This window comes from Numenius arquata, chromosome 2, assembly GCF_964106895.1.
Source record: "Numenius arquata chromosome 2, bNumArq3.hap1.1, whole genome shotgun sequence".
In the NCBI taxonomy this organism is placed as follows: domain Eukaryota; kingdom Metazoa; phylum Chordata; class Aves; order Charadriiformes; family Scolopacidae; genus Numenius; species Numenius arquata.
Window position 1 is genome coordinate 127,664,857 of NC_133577.1, and position 22,335 is coordinate 127,687,191.

General features: G+C 45.5%; 1 protein-coding gene across 2 annotated transcripts; it reads left to right on the plus strand.

Annotated features, from left to right (window-relative positions):
• Position 1: 1 nt before the first annotated feature.
• Positions 2 to 20,627, plus strand: KIN (Kin17 DNA and RNA binding protein). 2 transcript variants are annotated; one of them, XM_074168107.1, is made up of 13 exons: positions 2 to 183; positions 2,544 to 2,638; positions 3,619 to 3,662; positions 4,486 to 4,608; positions 5,519 to 5,700; positions 7,090 to 7,138; positions 7,414 to 7,471; positions 10,984 to 11,107; positions 11,592 to 11,642; positions 12,369 to 12,437; positions 15,287 to 15,386; positions 16,309 to 16,409; positions 19,268 to 20,627. In XM_074168107.1, the coding sequence occupies exons 1-13, from the start codon at positions 70 to 72 to the stop codon at positions 19,328 to 19,330; spliced, it is 1,173 nt and encodes a 390-aa protein (XP_074024208.1). In that variant the 5' UTR covers positions 2 to 69; the 3' UTR covers positions 19,331 to 20,627. The 2 variants fall into 2 exon arrangements, with proteins under 2 accessions (XP_074024208.1, XP_074024210.1); XM_074168109.1 differs by having other exon boundaries at positions 9 to 183; positions 10,987 to 11,107.
• The last annotated feature ends 1,708 nt before the right edge of the window (positions 20,628 to 22,335 follow it).

The following is a 22,335-nucleotide window of genomic DNA, read 5'->3' on the forward strand; positions in this document are numbered from 1 at the left end:
TTCCGGCGGAGGGGTCAGGAACCGGGATCGGGGTGGCGGAGGGTCAGCGCCGCCTTCACCGCCGCCGCCATGGGGAAGTCGGATTTCCTCAGCCCCAAGGCCATCGCCAACCGCATCAAGTCCAAGGGGCTGCAGAAGCTGCGCTGGTACTGTCAGATGTGCCAGAAGCAGTGCCGCGATGAGGTAAGGCCGTCCCGGCGGTGGCCGGGCCTGTGGCCGGCGAGCGCGGTGGGCCTCGGTCTCTCGGGGAGGGAGGGTGATCCTCCGTGAGGGGCTATGAAGGGTTCCGACTTCGTTGTAGGGAACCCCAGCCCCCTTGAAGGGGGCCGTTCTCCTGAGGTACACAGGAAGGTAAGGTCCTCGCTGTTGGGGTCCTCAGTCCTCTTGTGGGGGTTCCGGTCCCCCTTGTAAGCGTCCCCAGTGCCATTGAGGGGGACACGGAGGGGCTCTGGTTGCCCTTGTTGGGTTTCCCAATCCCGTTGGTGGGGGCTGCGGTTGCCTGACAGGGGGTATGTGGCATCATAAGCGTGTAGGATTTCCTAGGTCTCTTGTGCAGGGTACAAGCCTGGTCCAGATTCCCTTTGTAAGTGTCCTCTGTCTCTTTGTGGAGCCTCTGATCCCACCTATGGGGTAGAATCCATCTAGGGAGCACACTGGCCTCACTTGCTGGGACCATGGGGAGCTCCGACTCTCTTTAGGGGAGCATTGAAGAGGACCCTTATTCTCCTTTCTGGGTCCCCAGTCCCTCTTGGATGGACCATGGTCCTCTTGGGGGTAGATTGGTGGGACTTGGAGGGTTCTCAGTTGCTAGGGGTGGGGGGATCCCGAAGGGCTCACCCATGGAAGAAGTCCTCATCCACTTTGAAGGAAGCATGTTGGACCTGATCCATCTTTGGGGTCATTCAATCCCCAGCAGAGTGATTGATCAACCCAGGGTGAGAGGGAGCACAGGGTGGGCCCAAACCCCCTGGAAGGGTGATTCCCTCACAGACACCTCGAGAGGTCAATGGGGCTAAGAATTTGGTGGCTCCCGTCTGGCTCAGAAGGAAATTGAGGGCAGCCATGATTTCCCTTGGGGACATGGTGAGTCAGTGACATGCCCAAGGGGATGCTCATCTGGAGCACTGTGATGTCTGTTTTTATAGAATCATAGAATCTTAGAACGGTTTGGGTTGGAAGGGACCTTAAAAATCATCTAGTCCACCCCCCCTGCTATGAGCAGGGACATCTTCAACTAGATCAGGTTGCTCAAAGCCCCGTCCAACCTGACGTGAAATGTTTCCAGGGATGGGGCATCTACCACCTCTCTGGGCAACCTGGGCCAGGGTTTCACCACCCTCGTTGTAAAAAATTTCTTCCTTATATCTAGTCTAAATCTCCCCTCTTTTAGTTTAAAACCATTACCCCTTGTCCTATCGCAACAGGCCCTGCTAAAAAGTTTATCCCCATCTTTCCTGCATGCCCCTTTTAGGTATTGGAAGGCTGCTATAATGTCTCCCTGGAGCCTTCTCTTCTCCAGGATGAACAACCCCAACTTTTTCAGCCTGTCCTGACAGCAGAGGTGCTCCATCCTCTGATCATTTTTGTGTCCCTCCTCTGGACTCGCTCCAACACATCCATGTCTTTCCTGTACTGAAGGCTCCTTCCTTCTGATTCTGGCTCGGTTTCTTCCCTTCTTCTCCTGTTATGAAAAGATGCTTTTTCTCTGAAGCTTTACCCTCTTCTTTTCAGTTGTCTATTTACTTGGATCCAGATGCCAGTGGGATGTGAGTGTCCTGTTCTTCCTGATATCCACTAGAGCTGTGCTCCAAAAGTACCTCCACTTGGGCTTACTGTGCTTTCAGTTTTCCATTCTCCATGAATAGCCTCTCTAATGTGTCTTAGCATCTTGTGGACGTTTAATCGTCTTGTTCTTCAGCCGTTTCTGTCCCCCTCTCCCTTTCACCGAAGAAACTCAAGTCTTACTCTCTTCCCAGTGACTAGAAGCAAAAAACCTTCACTGCGATAGAAACAGATCTATTTGTGAGGGGGGATGGGGCTCCCATGGAATGAAATTTGCTGTAGATGTAATCATACAAACGTCCTATGTCTCGGTGCTTTTTGGGGAGCTCTGATGACTTCAGCCCTGTGCCAGAGGTGGCCAAATTATCACAGTCTATATCACCATTCCCTCCTTACCCACATTTGGCATCAGTGTTGGGTCAGGCAGGAGCCAGCAAATATTTTCAGTGCTCTCGCACAAGCACCTGGATGGGTCCTGCGTGTACCTGGGTGGTACCACGACTGTCCCGTTCCACAAGGAGCAAAGAGGACTGCTGGAATGTCCTGTCTCAAAAGCCCTTTCAATTTGTCTTGGCCTCAGGAAGAGTTTTGTTCCTGGATTGCCTGGTCAGGAGCAACAAGCACCCTGTGTAGGCTATGGCTGAGCTAAGGTGTTTTCTGTGGAGCCTTCAAGAAATTTCACTTATAAAACATTATTTTTCATACTTTTCTCCTGTGCGAGTGTTGCAAATTGAGACAAAGTATTTGTTTTTATTTTATAGAATGGCTTCAAATGTCATTGCATGTCTGAGTCCCACCAGAGACAATTGCTGCTGGCTTCTGAAAACCCTCAGCAATTCATGGATTACTTTTCTGAGTAAGTTGGCTATATTTTATATTTGCTGTATTGAAGAGCCAGGTCTTCATTCCTGCATCACACCTGCACAGCTGTACCTCTCGGGGCTAGTTGTGTCCCACTGAAAACACTTTATTCTGATAGATTTTAGTTTTAGCTCTTTTTTTAATGGCAATTTGAAAATGTAGGCAATGTCGCTTTTGAACGCTTGTAAGAAGTTTCAGGGAGTCATGATGTTTAAACAAATTTGACAGTTTTATCCCGTGTCTGTGTCTCATTTTAAGTTGCTCAGTGTTACAAAGTATGTCACCGATGCCCAGGCAGAGTGACTGCCACTCGCAGAGTTACAAAGAGCTAAAAGAACCATTACAGAGAGATAACAATTCAGGGTTGTGACTCACATCCCACAGTGTCCCCCAGTCCTTTGTCCAGCTGTCCCGTGTGACAGCTGGGGTGACTGGAGCCGTCTTCAGCACGAGCCTGACGCCGGGCTTTATACTGGAGCCCCTGAATTAGTGGTGAGATGGGTGAGATGAGTGATCAGTCGTTCCCATCTCCCACCCCTCCTTTGTCCTGCCCTGTGTGTTGTGTCAGGCAACCTGGGAAGATACTTGGTAATGAAATACCAGCAATTAGTGGGAAGTGTTTAGATTTCATTCTTTCCGTTTGAAAGGGTATTATCCCTTTGAAGATTTCACTTGTGATAAATTGTGTTTCTTTGTGGATATGTACTGCATTTAATGCTACTTTACTGCAAAAAGGAAATGGGTGTGTCTGAATTTCACTGAATTTTTTTAGAGTTGGAAGGGACCATAAAGATCATCTAGTCCAACTCCCCTGCCGAAGCAGGATTGCCCAGAGCATGCCCAGAGCAATTTCATTAGGCTCAATTCAAAAGAACACTCGTTTTTATACTGCAGATATTTCATTGTTAATGACAATAGAAAATTGCATTGTAATCATTAAAGTTTTACTAAAACACTTTATTTTTATCCCCCGAGGGAATTCCGAAATGATTTCCTAGAACTGCTCAGGAGGCGATTTGGTAAGTATTTTACTGTTTGTTTGCTTGTTTGTTTTTAATGTCTTTTATTAGTTCAGTGCAAGAAGTTTTCATAGAATCATAGATTTGTCTAGGTTGGAAGGAACCTTTAAGATCATCTAGCCCAACCATCAACCTAACTCTGATAAAACCCATCACTAAACCATGTCACTAAGCACTAAGTCAAATCATCTTTTAAATACCTCCAGGGAGGTATTTAACCTCAACCACTTCCCTGGGCAGCCCATTCCAATGCTTAATAACCCTTTCAGTGCAAAAATTTTTCCTAATATCCAATCTGAACCTCCCCTGGCACAACTTGAGGCCATTTCCTCTTGTCCTGTCGCCTGTGACTTGGGAGAAGAGGCCGATCCCCACCAGGCTACACCCACCTTTCAGGGAGTTGTAGAGAGCGAGAAGGTCTCCCCTCAGCCTCCTTTTCTCCAGGCTGAACAACCCCAGCTCCCTCAGCCTTTCCTCATAAGACTTATTCTCCAGACCCCTCACCAGCTTTGTTGCCCTTCTCTGGACCCACTCTGGCACCTCCATGTCTTTTTTGTGGTAAGGGGCCTGAAACTGGACACAGCACTCGAGGTGGGGCCTCACCAGTGCTGAGCACAGTGGGACGATCCACCTCCAAGATGCTGTTGGCCACCTTAGCCACACTGCTGGCTCATGTTCAGCCCACAGTTGACCAACACCCCCAGGTCCTTTTCTGTCAGGCAGCTCTCCAGCCACTCTTCCCCAAGCCTGTAGTGCTGCATGGGGTTGTTTTCATTGCTTTCTCCTAGATGCCATATTTATATTTAATAACTCTGTATTTCAGGAACAAAGAGAGTCCACAATAATATCGTGTACAATGAATATATCAGTCATCGAGAACACATCCACATGAACGCCACACAGTGGGAGACGCTGACGGATTTTACTAAATGGCTGGGGAGAGAAGGTAAATGGAGTGCTTCAGGGTTGGGAAGTTTTAAAATTATTGGGTAGTTGCGTTGCTGATAAGTGATCAGTAAACATTTATGTTAATTCTCCCATTTCCTTTTTTTTCCTTCCCCTCCCCTCCTGTGTATATATTAACAGATATCCAAACATATTTCTGTGCTGTTAGGAATTTGCTTATGAAAAAACAAAAGTCTGAGATAAATGCGTCAGTCATGAACCTTTGTTTAATCTGTTGGTCTATATTTACGGGAGGTGTTGCTAAATTCTAAATCAACTTCCAATGATTGCCATTTTAAAAATTAAGAACTATGATGGAACATTTCTTACGACGACAGAATCCTTCCATATTTAAGGTGACAAGAAGCGAGCAGTCGTTTTCATCCCTGGCAGTTTTGTGTTCAGTGGGAGGAAGAGAGATTAAATGGCACCGTGGTGTGGCAGAAAGTTTCCTTTGGCTGTGATTGCCTGCGTCCCACAGGATACGTTCATGAGACGTACGGTGTTTGGAAGGTCACTCTAGTGAGAGTTGGTAACAATAGCGTAGCGCAGTAAAGTTTCCTTTAGTATGATTCTGATCTATTGTTTGTGTATGTGTTGGATTTCTTTTTTCCTCCTTGTTCAAACAGGGGGAAGGAAACATTTTCTTCAATAAGGAAAATATAAACCAGTCTACTTTATTATGTGCTCTGGCCTGTTTCCAAATGGAACTGGCTAACTGAAGGGCAGAAACACATACTAAAGATAATTCCAAGTCAATTTTACTGGGCCAGTGAGGGGTAAATTGTCTTTGGTAAAGTATCTGCATTGTTATAGTGAACATGGACTGTGAAAATGCTCTTGGTACCTTCTTTGTTCCTTGCTTGCTTTTGTGAGTATGAATCTTACTTTATCTTGCCTTGACTTTTTAGGTCTTTGCAAGGTTGATGAGACTCCAAAAGGCTGGTATATCCAATATATCGATAGGGACCCAGAGACTATTCGCAGGCAACAGGAACAAGAGAGGAAGAAGAAACAGGACCTGGATGATGAAGAAAAAACTGCTAAATTCATTGAACAGCAAGTTAGAAGAGGTTTGGAGGGGAAAGAACTGGTAAGGAGAATTACACTGTATGTCAACCTTCAGCTCAAAACTCCTCTTGGTTAAGTTCATGGTTAATTGGATGCTGCTGGGATCCTTGCACTGGTATTTTCTTTGCAGCCAATTAGAAGGTGATGAGTAAGCTTCATGCTCCAGGTTACAAGCTCATCACCAGTTCAAACTGGGGAGCGGTGAGCATGTTTGGCTGCATTGCTGCTCTTTTCCAAGTCACAAGGAGTAGTCTTCTCCCGGAAACTTCTGATAATAGCCTTGACTAAGTTGCTTCTGTTACATTTCCTTGACTAACCAACTTGCTGGTGATTTTTACAGCTGATGAACATCAAGGTCCTCTATGAAATCACAGTTTCAAAAAATAAAGAAAGATTTGATATGATTTCAAAATCTACTAGTATTGTGTCCTGTGGCCTTAGTGTCTGATCTTAGGGTCTGGCCATTTCAGACTTGGATATAGATTGTCTTCTTCCATAATTGAATCACCACCTCTGTTCACTTATATTCTGAATTTTCTGCTATACGGTTATCTTAGATTATAACGGGCTCCGGAGGAAAACTTGGCGTTACTTTGTATCTGGCTTGCTTTAGTAATAGAGGAGTAATAACTAATACTCTTCAAGTGATTAGTGATTTAAAAATCACTCTTGAATTTAGGAAGGGAGAGTAAACGATACAGTAACCAGCATGACTTGTCCTCATTTATGGTATTTCACAACTTTCAGGGTTGCAAATAACAAGTACATTGTACGGTGGGGAGGCTGAGATAAATTACCGGGGGGGAGATGTAATCAAATCCACGTAGTGAAAAGTTTGATTTTGATAGTGCTGGTGTGGTATTTGGGATCTGTTTATTTGGCATCATTCCATGATTTCCATACACGTTGTTGCCTGGGACTGGAACCTCCCATTTGATCCTGGCTATTGATAGGTACACTTAAATGCTGTTGTAAACAGTTATCTTTTTCTTAATTTAAAACTAATTGAAATTTAAATGGTCTGAGCCTTCGGTGCTAAAAATTTGGAAAGATTTCAGAATTTCCTTCTTTGAGTTATCAGTCTGTCCAGAAACCAGTCTAATCACGCTGGCTCAAATAGAGGAAACTGCTACGGTAAGGCCACTTTCCTTTTGTGCTGGGCTCAAGCAAGTTCAGACAGCATCTCTGGAGAGAGTTGTTAATTAGAGAATTTTGCACGGGAGGCTGTAATGAGATCATGTTTTCAATTTATAATCTTCTTACGAATCAAGCCAGGTTGAATATTACAGTTACTTGTAATACTCTTGCTGTCTGTAAAACTGAGCTAATCAGTGATCACCAAAAAATGGTATCTTGGCTCAGTTTTCTGTTTGACTCTTGAAATGTGTTTTGTGGGGTTTTTTTTTGGCAGGAACAGCCGGTCTATACTGAACTGAACAGAGAAAATGAAGAAGAAAAAGGTAACCAGATTTTGATATATGCAATTTTCCAGAACCTACTGAAGCTGATGTGATTAAAACAAGATGAGCGCTGAGGACTCCTCGGTGCTTCATAAAGTGCTTTGAGATCAATTATATGTTTAAAGTAAATTATTTTAAAAGATGAACCAAAGCATAGATTAATAAATGTGTTCAAATTTGTGATCTATTCCATTTACAGATTTTTAAAATTGTAACATCCTCCAATGCAGTTATATTTAAAGATAGAAATAGAGTAATGTCTTTTTATTTTTTAGTTGCATTTAATTTAAACAAAGGAGCAAGTACTTCAATAGCAGCGTCTTCCAAAACAAGGTGAGAAAAGAATTTAAGGGCAACCCTTACTGTTGCGATGACAATGACGATGATATTTGTGTGGGCAGGAAGATGCATCTTGTCCTGAAATATTTGGAGTGTTAATATCTCGTCCTGTCGTGTTATTCAGGAGGGGATACTGGGTGACTTCATGGTTCCTTTTGTGTTTAAAGTGGATGAATGAATATATCTTGAATGTGTGCTGTGAGGGGCCTTCTTGAGTTCACTGAGGTTCGCAGCGGATGCCCATAAAGCAGTGGGCATTACAGGTTCCTCTGAGAAGATACCCTTATGTGAAAGAGTGGCTGAGGGATCCAGTCAGCATCTGAAGTGAATGCCATCTTGTCCCACTGCCTGCTGTGAATGGATACTTGTGACTTGTTAATCTTGGTTCCTAAAAGCCTTGATTGTCTTGTCTAATTGGAGGCAATACTTCCTCTGATCGTCATTTAAGCAGCTGAATATACCTGACGTAAATCTTTCTGAAGCTCATGCTTTTAATTGTCATCATATAACCACGAGCAACGCAGGACAAAAGGGATCAATAATGCAAATGATACTGACTCATAGCAGTCTGTGAAACCATTTGATGAGCAGTACATCTTTTCCTGGGAGGCAATATTGTAATTAAACATATTGCAGGTAAAACAAAAGCTGTCCTCTCATCACAAGCTCAGCTCTTAGATAAGGTATCTGATGGGAGATACGCCAGGCAGAAAATGAAACAATAAAATAGTTCTTTGCAATAATAGATACAGATTTCAGGCTTTGAGGAAAACTTGTAAATTATCCCAAAGCATTGATTTGTGCTTAAGAGGAGCCTGAAACTTAATTCAGGCACCCACTTGAATAATTTCAGTGGGGAATACTTAAGGTCCTTGCTAAAATTTGGCTGAATGTGAAATCATACATCAAGTAGTTTAATTTTTTCATAGCATATGAGAGATACTTGTTTGTGAACCTTGTAATGGTGGTGTAGAAGCAAAATTGGGATGCCCGTTTCATGGTAGAGTGATGAGGTGAGGGTTTATATGTCACTGGTGTGACTGGTGTGTCGTATATGGCAACCGCTGCCCTGTGTCAGCGTAAAGGTGTGTTCTGCAGCTGTTGGCTGTTACTGAGGACCAGTTGAGTTCAACCTGATGCCCGGTAGCCCAGCGCAGCTACAGTAGGACTTCCTGGCTTCCCACCTTCTGTAGCACAAGCTACAGAAACCTGGCACTTGTATTTCCTGAGCGGCGTGCAGAAATAGGACCAGGAGATCGTAGGTAGTGGATCGTAGAGTTGGAGGGCCTGGGGTTACTGGTAGTTGGGTGCAGAGGTGGAATTGGAGCCTTGCTGAGAAGGGGAGTGAGAAGGGAGGTGTGCCTTGCCTTGAAGGTCTGTGGGGCTGACACGAAGCTAGAAGTCACTACTGCCACTGCGGGCATGGCTACTGGTGTTCAGGATTCATCTAAGACAAATGCTCAGGACAGGAGGAACTGCCCTTGAGCAAACTGGGAGCCCAAGGCTTACTTTTCCTGCCTCAAGAATTTACATCCTCAAATCCCTGCTTAACTCAGTGGACAAGTAAGATTAGCATTACTTCTAATTAAGTAATGAGCAGAAGCTCTTACCAAGGTCACTGACTCCTGCCCACAGTATTGCAAGTGTACCAGTATACAGTCTTGTCCGTGCACTGGTCAGCCCTCACTGTTCACAGTCAAGGTCTCCTCACCCCTATAATCTCAAGAGAGGTTCCTTCAAAACCTGTTTGCTCTAATGGTTAGGACTTTGTCTGGGATTTCCTGGGTAAATGTTGTCACGGCCAGTTTATACCAGTTGCTCTAATGTTGGTATGGGCATTTAACAGAAATAGCTGTTTTTCTGCCTGGTGTTTGATTTCTCAGACAATGTATTTGTAGAGAACAGTTTCAGCCTCTCAGCCTTCGCTGTGCTGCACAAGCAGGCTTAGATGGTGGTGACCTCATATCCCCGTTCCCCTGATGCACTGAACATCCCTTCCTTGTCCTTGTTCCAGTTTCAGCTAATCTTGAGCAGGGGAGCTGATGGAATTTGTGCTTCCTGCAAACGAAACGTCACCGTGGCTGATGCAAGGCACTAAGGCTTGTCTATCTCGATACCTCCTAGGATTGCATTTGACTCTTTCATGGCTGGTCCCCACCAGTGGCTGTCACCTGTGATTATAGCCAGGTCCCTTTCTGCTTTTGTTGTTCTTAAACAGCTCCCAGTAGGTAGAAGGTAATCAGAGGAAATTTCTCCAAAGTGTGTGAGCTTACATAAAGCGCTGTTGAATTTTGTCTTTTTTAAAACACATTTTTCAAGGTAAGCCAGTCCCTTCTGGCGTCCAGTTCTTTCTTGTGATCTCCACATTGAATGGCACGTCTGAACAGCGTTGGTGGCCTCTCACTCTTTGTCTCAGGGCCCTTAAGGAATATGTTAAATAAGATTTGGTTTAGTATTGACACCCAGGAATCCCCTAGTAACCTCACAGGTAGATGTGTTTTCCTTCTTCAGTGCAAGCCCTGCAGTTGTGTTTTAATTGTATGAGATTGTATTTTCAAGTACTTGCTATTGGATTTGTGATTTAATGTGCTTTTTCTTCTAGAACTCTGCTGCGGAGATTATCCAGTCTTCCTCTGAAATACAATTATTTTTCTCTCAATTTTGTTACTATTGCCATTTCTGTATCTTCATTCCCATTATGTATCTTCCCTTTGCTGGTATTTTGAACTTCCTTGCCACAGGCAGAACATGCGATTTGTTGTAAGGCCACACTAATATCACCTCACTGTCCCACCTCACAGCAGCCTTCATCTTCCTGGATGAGAGAACACCTACATTTTTTTACTACATTCAAATGTCCTTTATAAAAATGACTTAACTCAAGCTGCCTTTAGGTAGTTCTCACTTTACCTCGGTGTTCCCTGATCTCTGAGATGTAGCTTTTTGTGCTGATTGCTCTTTTCTTTCATAACTCTTAGGATGTTGGCCTATTTTGCATATGATTATGAAAATGTTATATATTTGCTGGATGTGGAGCCCTTTTCTGCAGATTCCCGTGTATTTTCTCCCTCTGATGGATAGGTTAAGTATCTCTGGAAGGAGTTCTAGACGTCTGCCATGTTTGAGGGTTGCTCTGTCCAGATGGCTTCTCTAAAGCCACAAGTTTGTCCCTTCAAATTTGAAAACCTCATTTGCAGACCTGCTTTTGTCTTCTCCACTGAACTCCATGATGAACTCTGCTTTTGCACTGGTGAACCCATCATTAGGTTGTTCTCCTTCTGCTGGACTTCTAGCAGCCAACCTCAGTGGACATGGAGTTTACACCTCGAGGAGATCAGTTCTAGCTGCCAAATGCAATCCTAGAGAAGGAGGTTATGCTGGGTCTGGAAGGTGATTTGCACAACTGAAATTAAATAGTCCTTTTTTGCACAACCAACTCTTCAAATGCGTCTTGGTAGAGGAGACAATTTAAGGTCTGCTGTGAAAACACCATCTTACTCTTCCAGCAGTGTCCTTGGACCGAGTGCACTGAAGATGGTGGAAGGGGCAGTTAAAAGAAAAGAATCAGCTCATAGCTCTGGTCAGTCCAAAGAGAAAAAGAAGAAATCTGCACTGGATGAGATCATGGAGGTAATAATCATGCAGGATCTGTGTCTTTATAACCCCAATGCCTATGGCTATGTCCACTTTACCAGGGCATCCCTTTGAAGTGACGTCAGACCTTCAGTTCATGTGGAATTCAGACTTCTGTATCTTATCAGGCAAAATGATTCCACTTCCCCTTTAAAACTGGTTTCTGCTGCTCATCTGTGCCTATTCCTCAGACGAATGAGATGTTGGAACTAAAAGAATACAGATTTTGGAAGAGAAGAAAATATTTAGAAACACTTGACAAAATCAAATATAAATCTCCATCATTTTATCATGGATTCCTGGATCTCATCGGTTTGATTTTTATGCACCAAGCACACACTGACTTACCCTTATTTAGGGTTTTTTTTATTTTATTCCTCACTTGATGTGGGCCTGGAGAATTGGTTCGGCTTTTCAAAGGCGTGGGAAAGCTGCAGGGAGAGGAGGAAGTAAATGGTGATTGTTTGTTGTTGTTCTGTAGCTTGAAGAGGAGAAGAAAAGAACATCTCGAAGAGACTACTGGTTGCAGCCTGTAAGTGTCTTAAAAATTATTATTATACCAAATACAACCAATTCTACATCTCTAAAGCCGCTATTGATTTGTGTAAAGATCCAAAACTAGATTCCCAACTAAATTCACTCTGATTTTCCAAGCTGCCAATATTACAGTAATATTACAATATCTGGGAGGAATTATTCTTCTGGTTGAGCATCATCTGCGGTCTGACGCGTCGTGTGCCTGATCTCGAATGGGGTGGAATTCTCTAATTAAAGAGTTGGTACTGCCAGTCCCTACAGATCATGTTTAAATCATGATGCTATTTACAGCCCTTTCTTTTTTCAACGTAGTAGTTGATTTGCACAGAGCTGTAGAAGTCAGCGTCAGCCTTTGAGCTGAGAGACCTCGTCTCAGCATCTACTTATTGCCTGGACTTCTAGATCAAGAAGTCCTGCCCTTGACCCTTTGTGCACTGTCACATCGTATCCTGAATTCAAGTGTATTTGTTTTTTAAAAAAAAAAAAAAAAAAAGGTCTTGGGAGATACTAGTTACAGGCAATAATTCAGGAAGTTCAATAATTCAGGAAAAAGTCAAGTTCTTGAGTGCTGAGTCTTTACTATTGTTGCTTCCTGCGCTGTGCTCTACAGTCTGTGGTTGGAGTCGGCGTGAGTGACCTGAATGTGGGATTAGTTTAGATTGTGTAGTTGTTTGTATATTTTGGCATCTTATTTTTCCTTTTCTCCTTTCATATCTTCCAGGAAATCGTTGTAAAAATTGTAACAAAAAAGCTTGGAGAAAAGTATTACAAGAAGAAGGCAGTCGTGAAGGTAAAGCGTGCAAATGCCGGGGCTTCTCTGGTATCGGGTAACTTCTGAAGTTTTGTTTCATTGTGCAACTTGTTCAGCCTTAAATCGACGCTGGTGGGGGCTGAAGCGTCACCTTAACTTTACTGGGATTTATTCTGGGCAGGAAGTGAATCTCTGAATTGGTTCGATGTTATTTACTCAGTGATTCTTTCTTAAGCACTGTTTTGTCCTGCGTGGTTTGTCCCTCTTAACACATCCAGCGTGGAGAATAGCCACTTCATCAGTGTGAGATGACCAAGAGCAGTGTAGTTGTGTTTTAATCTTATGTATGTAGGGTCCTGCACCTGGGGAGGGAGAATGCCAGGCACCAGTATAGAATCATAGAATCATAGAATCATCCAGGTTGGAAGAGACCCTTGGGATCATCAAGTCCAACCATCTACCCTACACTACAAAGTTCTCCCCTACACCATATCCCCCAACACCACATCTAAACGGCTCTTAAACACATCCAGGGATGGTGACTCAACCATCTCCCTGGGCAGCCTATTCCAATGCCCGACCGCTCTTTCTGTGAAAAATTCTTTCCTAATGTTCAGTCTAAACCTACCCTGTTGGAGCTTGAAGCCATTCCCTCTCGTTCTGTCATTAATTACCTGTGCGAAGAGACCAGCACCAACCTCTCTACAGTGTCCTTTCAAGTAGTTGTAGAGAGTGATGAGGTCTCCCCTCAGCCTCCTCTTCCTCATACTAAACAGTCCCAGCTCCTTCAACCGCTCTTCATAGGATTTGTTTTCCTCCTATAGGTTAGGGGTGGACCTGCTGGAAAGCAGTTCTGAGGAGGAGGATCTGGGGGTCCTGGTAGATAGTAAAATATCCATGAGCCAGCAATGTGCCCTTGTCGCCAAGAGGGCCAATGGGATCCTGGGCTGCATAGGGAAGAGTGTGGCCAGTAGGTCGAGGGAGGCCATTCTCCCCCTCTACTCTGCACTGGTGAGGCCACAACTGGAATACTGCGTCCAGTTCTGGGCTCCCCAGTTCAAGAGAGACAGGGAACTACTGGAGAGAGTCCAGCGTAGGGCAACAAAGATGATTGAGGGACTGGAGCATGTCCCTTATGAGGAAAGGCTGAGAGAGCTGGGGCTCTTTAGCCTGGAGAAGAGAAGGCTGAGGGGAGACCTTATTAATTCTTACAAGTATCTAAGGGGTGGGTTGAAGGATGATGGAGCCAGACTCTTTTCAGTGGTTCCCAGTGACAGGACGAGAGGCAATGGGCACAAGCTGGAACATAGGAAGTTCCATTTAAATATGAGGAGAAAATTCTTTCCGGTGAGGGTGCCAGAGCCCTGGAACAGGCTGCTCAGGGAGGTCGTGGAGTCCCCTTCTCTGGAGATCTTCAAGACCCGCCTGGATGCAGTCCTGAGTGATGTGCTCTGAGCAATCCTGCTTTAGCAGGGGAGTTGGACTAGATGATCTCTAGAGGTCCCTTCCAACTCCGACAATTCTGTGATTCTGTGATGTAAGCTGCAGGCTGCCTTCGAACAAGATCCTATTTGCTTACAAAATCTTCAGGCTGTGAGCCTTGCTCTGTTGTTCAGAAGTGCTTTTAGCCACTGATAGGTAGTCCAAAGCTCAACAGTCTCTGGGTGTGTGACACCTGGGTGTGTTTCAAGTGACCAACAAGAGTGTATAGAGCTCAGAATCACAGCTTTTTTGATAGACATCTGGGAGATACTGAGTCCCAGTGACCGTCTTCCATTGAGCTCTGAATATGAGAGGTGGAACATGGGTCGTGGTGGGCGCAAAGATGATCATTAACGTTTCGGCTCACTGAGAGGTGGCATCCCCATTGTCACTGTGTGGCTTTCAGCCCTTAGTGGGAAAAAAGCCTCTAATTTACTATTCATCTTTGAGAGAATGGCTAAGGTAGAATCATAGAATGGTTTGGGTTGGAAGGGACCTTAAAGACCATTTACTTCCAACCCCCCTGCCATGGGCAGAGACATCTCCCACTAGACCAGCTTGCTCAAAGCCCCATCCAGCCTGGCCTTGAACACCTCCATGGATGAGGCATCCACAACTTCCCTGGGCAACCTGTTCCAGTGTCTCACCACCCTCACAGGAAAGAATTTCTTTCTAATATTTAATCTGAATCTCCCCTCTTTCAGTTAAAACCATTACCCCTCGTCCTATCGCTCCACTCCCTGATAAAAAGTCCCTCCCCATCTCTCCTGTAGCCCCTTTAGGGACTGGAAGGCTGCTCTAAGGTCTCCCTGGAGCCTTCTCTTCTCCAGGCTGAGCACCCCAAACTCTCTCAGCCTGTCCTATAGCAGAGGTGCTCCATCCCTCGGATCATCTTCGTGGCCCTCTGCTGGACTCGTTTCAACAGGTCCATGTCCTTCCTGTGCTGAGGGCCCCAGAGCTGGACACAGTACTTCAGGTGGGGTCTCACCAGAGCAGAGCAGAGGGGCAGAATCACCTCTCCTCACCCTGCTGGCCACACTGCTTTTGTTGCAACCCGGGATGCGGTTGGCTTTCTGGGCTGCCAGCACACATTGCCGGTCAGGATAGCTGACCCAAAGGTTGACAAAACCTTCAGACAAGGCTGACAAAATTCATGGTCATTTAGGCCAGTCATTGGTGTTCAAGAAGAAACCCTTTTAACCTGGCCTTAACTTCAGAGTGGGGCCAGGCAGCAGCTTGTGAAAGCCGGATGCCTTTAGGAGAGCTCAGAAATCCTCGCTGCTTTTGAAAATGCTGAAGCGCAGACCCATGGTCCTGAGTTTGTTAATTCTGAAATGTAAATTTAGAGAATTTCTATTTTTTTTTTTTTTCCAATTTTTCTGATTGGCCTCTGCCTATCACAACAGGAAGTGATTGACAAATATACAGCAGTTGTGAAGATGATTGATTCTGGAGACAAACTGAAGCTTGATCAGACGCATCTAGAAACTGTGATACCAGCACCAGGTACAGCCATTTTGTGTTTTTTTTAGCTTAGGTGTCACTGCAAAACTTACATTTCAGTTATTTTGAACTATAATTTATCCACTTGAAAATGCCGTAACAAGAGCCATCTTGCTTTTGGGACAGTATTTTCTAAGCTATCCCGATCATTTACCAAATACCCTCTCGGTACTTTCTGGGGAATTATTACATCACTTCTGCTTTGAGTCTTCACAGGCCCTTCTTGTAAGAATTAGATTCTTTTCTGAGAAGACAGAAATGCTTTAGGAGTCGGTTCGTTTGACGAGATGAAAGCATCTCTCTTCGGCTGCCAGGAAGCATCTCTGGGAGCCCTACAGAGTCCTCAGTGATATTTATCCTGTATCTTCCCTCCAAAGTCGTCCCTCAAATTGCTGTGGGCACTTGGCAAAAGCTTAACCTCATCTCCTCTTTGGTTCACTGGCGTTTCTCTGGCTGGCACACACCAGTGTTTGTGTGTAGCATCTGACTGGTATTTCAGGGAAGGGTCAGGGTAGCATGAAGAAGAACGATGTCAGTGTAAGGGGAAACAGGATGTGGGATTTTGGGATTCACAGATTCTTCGGCAGACCCACCACATTCTGCGTCTCTGCAGCTGGTGCAGAGCTGGTCGATGGTGTCCATGAGCGCTCTTGTCGGTGAGCTCTGCCCACCCTTCCACTACAACTGGTGTCCAGGGAACAGGACATGGGAGAAACAGCTTTGGCTTCTTTCCCTGATGTATTTTTAATGGTTTCTGCCCAGTATGAGTGTACCCTGGAGCACTGAACGTGGGTGCGCTTTGGAAAGGGGCAGGAGCTGCCAGGAGAAACCGCCTCTCCCTCAGCTGTCGGTGGAGTCGAACACAACCCCATCAAAAGAAGCTGGGAGCCCCGTTGTGTAACTGGTTTCCTATTTCTCATTTCAGGCAAGAAAGTGATGGTGTTAAATGGTGGTTACAGGGGAAACGAAGGCATCTTGGAATCGATCAACGAAAAGAGGTTTTCAGCGACGATAATCATCGACTCTGTAAGTAACAAACCCTGCAAGATCTCGTTTGCGTAAAACGCTTTTCATCTGTGCACTGGAGAGCTTTCAGGAGGAAAGATGGTATTGTTAATCCTGTCGTACAGGTGGGATTTAAGGTGTGCAAAATGCTGTGGTCATCTCCCGCCTATTCCCAACCCAGAGGAAAAAAGCCACGTATTTCCCATTGCAGACTAATGCTCTGCTGTTTGCCTTTAGAAAGACGCCAGGATGCTGTATTTAGCAAATTTTGAACTTGAAAGAGCCTTGCAAAATGTTTTGTGTGTTTATTTTGAACGTGGCTGTTGTTGTACTGTTTTGTGGGGAGGTAAAAAATGTGAGATATGCAGAGAGGTGAATTTTCTTCCACCTCTTCCAGCCTGACCATGGGGCTTTATGTGCTTATTTGTTGTCTCATTCATGGTTAATAATTATGGTTGGTTTTTTGTTTTGGTTTTTTTTTGTGTTTTTTTTTCAATACCACCTTCCTCTGGGCTAAAATTAGGCCCTTTCATCATGTCTGTGTGGCTTCTTCTTTGTTCTCCTCTGCAAAACCAATCTTTAAACCCATCGATACATCAGAGAAGATATTGGCTTGAAGTCAGATTTTTTTAAACACAGCTGGGAGGACAGAGACCCTGTTAAGATCCCATGCAAAGAAGGGCTGCAGAAACTCTAGACCAGGCTGGATGGGGCTTGGAGCAACCTGGTCTAGTGGGAGGTGTCCCTGCCCATGACAAGGGGGTTGGAACTGGATGATCTTTGAGGTCCCTTCCAACCTAAACCATTCTATGATTCTGTGAACTCAACCCATATTAGATTCTGGAGAGTTATCTTGAGAAGTGACAGTGCAGGTGTCCTAACTACAGCAGGAGCTTTGTTTGGACCTAAGCATCATGATAACATTGGTCTTGGAAAGCAAATGTAGTTTTTCTCCAGTTCCTATGCTTGTAGGTGTTAAGATTTCCCCTTCCTGTGTGAGCTCTGAGTCTATAAATTAGAAATGGGTGAAGCTACTCCTGGGAAACAGAGAAGTCTGTGAGAATTTTCATATTGATTTTAGGGTGACCAGGACATGGACCCGGTGGAACAGGTCCAGCGGAGGCCACAAGGATGCTCCGAGGGCTGGAGTAGCTCTGCTGTGAGGACAGGCTGAGAGAGTTGGGCCTGTTCAGCCTGAAGAGAAGGCTCCGGGGAGACCTTAGAGCCCCTTCCAGTACCTGAAGGGGGCTACAGGAGAGATGGGGAGGGACTCTTGATCAGGGAGTGGAGTGATAGAACGAGGGGTAATGGTTTTAAATTGAAAGAGGGGAGGTGGGAGATTTAGATTAGATACTAGAAAGAAATTCTTTCCTGTGAGGGTGGTGAGACACTGGAACAGGTTGCCCAGAGAAGCTGTGGCTGCCCCATCCCTGGAGGTGTTCAGGGCCGGGATGGATGGGGCTTTGAGCAACCTGGTCTGGTGGTAGGTGTCCCTGCCCATGGCAGGGGGTTGGAACTAGGTGATCTTTAAGGTCCCTTCCAATGCAAACCATTCTATGAATCTCTTCTATGATTTTTACATATAAGAAGTTTGTATTCAAAATTAAATCTTTTACTACTTACAAGTTCACGGTGAATTAATGCAAAACAGCTGCTTACATTTGCCCCAAAATTGTGAGGACTTTAACCAACACAAAAAGTATCCTGAAAGTTCTGGGACAGTGTTGAGGCCCTGTCACATTCTCTGGTCAGGTTGAAAATAATGAAAGAGAAAACATTGTGTCGTGAGCAGATCCCAAACCTGCAGTTTTTGGGATGTGTTCCACTGTGTGTCCCCTGTACAGCCTCTGGCGTGCAGTTACACGTGGCTTTTGGAGAGAGCAACAGAAAAGTGGTCGTCAGGCTTTTATTGTCTATAGCACTGAGTAAAACCACTAATGGCTGTGATTTCCAGTGCTGGTCACTTCGGTTGTGCTTCTTGAATCACAGAATCATAGAATTGTCTAGGTTGGAAGGGACCTTTAAGATCATCTAGCCCAACCATCAACCTAACCCTGATTAAAAACCCATCACTAAACCACGTCACTAAGCTCTATGTCAGCCCGTCTTTTAAATACCTCCAGGGATGGTGCCTCAACCACTTCCCTGGGCAGCCCATTCCAATGCTTAATAACCCTTTCAGTGTAAAAAATTTTTCCTAATATCCAATCTGAACCTCCCCTGGCACAACTTGAGGCCATTTCCTCTTGTCCTGTTGCCTGTGACTTGGGAGAAGAGACCGACCCCCACCTCTCTACACCCTCCTCTCAGGGAGTTGTAGAGAGCGAGAAGGTCTCTCCTCAGCCTCCTTTTCTCCAGGCCAAACACCCTCGGCTCCCTCAGCCTCTCCTCACAAGACTTATTCTCCAGACCCCTCACCAGCTTTGTTGCCCTTCTCTGGACCCACTCTAGCACCTCCATGTCTCTTTTGTGGGAAGGGGCCCGAAACTGGACACAGCACTCGAGGTGGGGTCTCACCAGTGCCCAGTACAGGGGGACGATCACCTCCCAAGTCCTACTCACCACGCTGTTCCTGACACAGGCCAGGATGCTGTTGGCCTTCTTGGCCACCTGGGCACACTGCTGGCTCATGTTCAGCCAACAGCCAACCAACACCCCCAGGTCCTTTTCCGCCAGGCATCTCCAGCCACTCTTCCCCGGGCCCGTAGCGCTGCATGGGGTTGGTGTGACCCCAGTGCAGGACCCGGCACTCGGCCTTGTTGAAAAATGTCTAAACGGGGCGAGATTTCATACAGGCCCTTTTAAACTCCCTCTTGGGAATTCAACAAATGAACAAGTTTGTATTTTTATCTTACTTCTTCTACTGTGTTACTCTCCAGGGGCCTCTAAAAGGACGCCGAGTTGAAGATATCCAGTACGAAGACATTTCCAAACTCGCCTGAGGCACTAATCGCGGATCAGAGGCGATTTTCGTTCCCAAAACCATCTTTATGGCATCTTGCAGGCAGACACAAGACTCTACCATGTCAGGGTTTTAACTGTGTGTGTGTATGTATATATAATGTATATAGAAATTAACCACGAGCAAACTGGGTTTATTTAAAGATCACTATGGATTTGTTACATGAAGCGTGTTTGTGGAAACCTTATCGGTGGAAATATTTCATCTGATTCTGTATCAAAGTTATGGGATGATATTTGGTTTGATTTCTTTTTGTAAGATACAGCAGATAACTGAAAGCTGGAGTATTTTATTTTCTGAAGAACGTTAGGAGTTCCGTAAGAGACAGAATTACCTACAAAGAGCTGCTTGAGGCAGCAGCGTGTGTTGGAGCCAGTGGAGTTTAAACAACCCACTTCTCAATCTGCAGCCAAAACTGAGTTGTGGCTGCAGGAACAAGGAAGGGATTAAGAGAATGGTGGGAAGGTAACGGTGCTGCAAGGGATTATTTCCATGGATTTTCTGAGAATGGTCTGGTTTATTTATTTGGGACTGTTTAGTATGAGGAAGAGGAGGCTGAGGGGAGACCTCATCACTCTCTACAACTACTTGAAAGGACACTGTAGAGAGGTTGGTGCTGGTCTCTTCGCACAGGTAATTAATGACAGAACGAGAGGGAATGGCTTCAAGCTCCAGCAGGGTAGGTTTAGACTGAACATTAGGAAAGAATTTTTCACAGAAGGAGTGGTCGGGCATTGGAATAGGCTGCCCAGGGAGGTGGTTGAGTCACCATCCCTGGGTGTGTTTAAGAGCCGTTTAGATGTGGTGTTGGGGGATATGGTGTAGGGGAGAACTTTGTAGAGTAGGGTAGATGGTTGGACTCGATGATCCCAAGGGTCTCTTCCAACCTGGATGATTCTATGATTCTATTCAGTGCTGTCACCAACGTGTTTTTGGTTGGCGCTTCAACCCGTCATCGCTCCTCCATTGTCTCGTTTTTCAGGGTTCCTAATAATGATATTATGCAAATTATCTTCCTGCGGACTCCAGGATGGATGTTGCTGCTGGGGTTTCAGCGCAGCTGAAGCGTGCGCAGATACGAATTGGTGATTGCTGGTTGGGTTTTCCGGAGCTTTTTCCTTCCTTTGTGCTTCCATTGTTGCCGTGTACATGAGTCAGATTACTCCTCCTAAATGATGTAACGTTACTTTTTTATTTTTTATTTTTAAAATGGCACATTTTATACAACATTTAATTTCTAAGGCGGTTTAGGAATAAACATAAACCTTTCTTAGGTCAGTGCGTTTCTTATCAGCCTTTAAACCAACAGGCGTCTGGTGGTGAATGTCCACCAAAGAGCCCAGTGAAGTGCCCGGCTGGTTCACTGCCTGGTTTGTGTAAAAAGAAAGATGCAGGTTGTCCCAGGCTAAACACAAACCGTCCTCTGATGGTCCTGTCTGGCCCCGGTGAAGCTGTGTGTCTCTGGGACCTATAGCCCCATACCCTTCAGAGGAGACATCAACTGAGGAGGGCGGGATGCTCTAATTTATTTCGCAGTTTAGAAGTTCCAGGTCTCTATAGAGGCCAAAGTCACCGTTCCTTGTCCCTTTCCTTGCCTCAAAGGTTCACTCTCTGGTTGAGTTGTGGTTTCCAGGGGACCCCTGCAGGAAAACGGGAAGACTGCAGAGGTTCCGTGTCTGGCGTAAACTGAAATATCCCCAAGCAGGACATCGGGTGGCTTTCCAGAGATCCCGGCCGTAAGCGCGAGGCAGAGGACGCGGTGTCTGAGGAATGGAGAGGTATGAGGAAGGGAACTGGAGAGAGAAGACAACTCGTTTCTGTAAATTCAGGCTTTTTGTGCAACCTGGATGGTGTAAACAGCTCTGCCCTTTCGCGAAGAACAGGCACTGAGAGAGCGGAGGGATGGCGGAGAGAAACGAGGATAAACAAGGATGGTAACAGCTTCTGTATCGCTGAAAATAATTACACTTAACATTCTGGACCCTGAAAAAAAAACCTAGAGTGAATATAATAGATGTATGAAGCTACAAACTGAGTAGAGAAGAGCAGAGAAGGATTATTGACTGCTTGTATTCACATCCAAGCTGGGAAGCTGACTGCGGAATTACGGATTTGGGGATGTAAAAACACACTCTGCAGGTTTTTCCCCCCAACCAAGAGCCAGGTTCAACGGGGGAACTCGCTGCTGCAGGACGTGGTGGAGGCCAAAGCCAATCAATGAGTTCGAAGAAACAGTGAATGGTTTGTAGAGATGTTTCCGCTTCTGAGAGTTATTTTGAAGAGACACTTAAAACACATTGATCATCTTACTCTTGGCACTGGGGCTGCAGGAACGATCAGGTGCCAGCCTTTAGTTCCTGAGAGAAGGCAACTAAAGTTCATAGAATCATAGAATGGTTAGAGTTGGAAGGGACCTTAAAGATCATCGAGTTCCAACCCCCCTGCCATGGGCAGGGACACCTCCACTAGAGCAGGTTGCTCAAAGCCCCATCCAGCCTGGTCTTGAACACTTCCAGGGATGGGGCATCCACAGCTTCTCTGGGCAACCTGTTCCAGTGTCTCACCACCCTCACAGGAAACAATTTCTTCCTAATATCTAATCTAAATCTCCCCTCTTCCAATTTAAGACCATTGACCCTTTTCCTGTCACTACACTTCCTGACAAAGAGTCCCTCTCCGGCTCTCCTGTAGGCTCCCTTCAGATATCGGAAGGCTGCTATGAGGTCTCCCCGGAGCCTTCTCTTCTCCAGGCTGAACAACCCCAGCTCTCTCAGCCTGTCTTCATAGGGGAGGTGCTCCATCCCTCTGATCATCTTCATGGCCCTCCGCTGGACCCATTCCAACAGGTCCATGTCCTTCCTGTGTTGAGGGCTCCAAAGCTGGACACAGTACTCCAGGTGCGGTCTCACGAGCGCAGAGTAGAGGGGTAGAATCACCTCCCACAACCTGCTGGCCACACTTCTCTTGATGCAGCCCAGGATGGGG

Excerpts from the sequence above, each read along its gene's own strand:
- KIN (XM_074168107.1), top strand. The coding sequence starts at position 70 with ATGGGGAAGTCGGATTTCCTCAGCCCCAAGGCCATCGCCAACCGCATC. Across the intron at positions 2,639-3,618 it reads TTCATGGATTACTTTTCTGA|GGAATTCCGAAATGATTTCC; the intron begins GTAAGTTGGCTA and ends TTATCCCCCGAG. Across the intron at positions 3,663-4,485 it reads ACTGCTCAGGAGGCGATTTG|GAACAAAGAGAGTCCACAAT; the intron begins GTAAGTATTTTA and ends TCTGTATTTCAG.